General features: G+C 27.2%; 1 protein-coding gene across 1 annotated transcript; it reads right to left on the bottom strand.

Moving 5' to 3' along the window:
• PVX_045690 (variable surface protein Vir12-related) lies at positions 1 to 608 on the bottom strand (the record flags this gene model as incomplete). The annotated part of the gene is made up of 2 exons (XM_001612359.1): positions 1 to 346; positions 534 to 608. Coding segments are annotated over 2 exons (421 nt in total), but the record flags the coding sequence as incomplete, so codon positions are not given.
• Positions 609 to 839: the final 231 nt, after the last annotated feature.

Raw genomic sequence — 839 nt, 5'->3', positions numbered from 1 at the left:
GCAGTAATTCTTTATCCGGATAGCATTTGTAGTTTTCATTATAAAACTGATTATCAATAATATTTTTCCATACTTCTTGAACCTGATCAATAATATTACCCATATGTTCACTATTCTGCTTTGACGATTGCAAATTTTTATATACTTGATCATATAACCAGAAGTTTAAATCATAGCATCGCTTCTTATTGAAATCGTCTCCCTCAACATAACTCTCCTGCACCAACCGTATATTTCTACTGAGTTTGTTGAATATATCAGTAATCCATGCATATTGATTTTGCAAATAATATATTCCATTATAATATGTGCTATATATATTATTTGATACACCTTCTTTTAATTTCTGATCAAATTTGTATGCAGGTAAATGGTGAAACATAATACGATCACCCTAAAAATTACAAAAAAAAAATAAAAACATATTTTTCAAGTACACATTATCCGTATATAATACGCTGGTGTTCCTCAATATCTGTAGAACGCTTAAATTATATGTTAATTATTATTTGGAAAAAATTACTATAATATACCTGTATAGTACTCTTCAGCTCCGAATCAGCACTTTCTTCCTTCTGTAACCCATTATCTGAATCCAGGTCAAACATTTTCCCTTTAGTTTGGAACTTGTTACGCGCGAGTTAGATAAAATAATAACGTTTATACATAATAAACAGGCTTATATCTTTATAATTAAAATTAATATTTGTAGATATGCTGACTATTGTTTATTGTTAATCTCTTAATTTATATAAAAAATTTTAAATAAAAAAATAACGGAATTCATGTAATGTATATTTCTCTAACAATTTCGCAATTATAAAACTCCAATGACATGT

The sequence above is a fragment of the Plasmodium vivax genome, genomic scaffold (genome assembly GCF_000002415.2).
Source record: "Plasmodium vivax scf_4818 genomic scaffold, whole genome shotgun sequence".
Lineage (NCBI taxonomy): Eukaryota > Apicomplexa > Aconoidasida > Haemosporida > Plasmodiidae > Plasmodium > Plasmodium vivax.
This window is presented reverse-complemented; position numbering and strand designations above follow the sequence as displayed.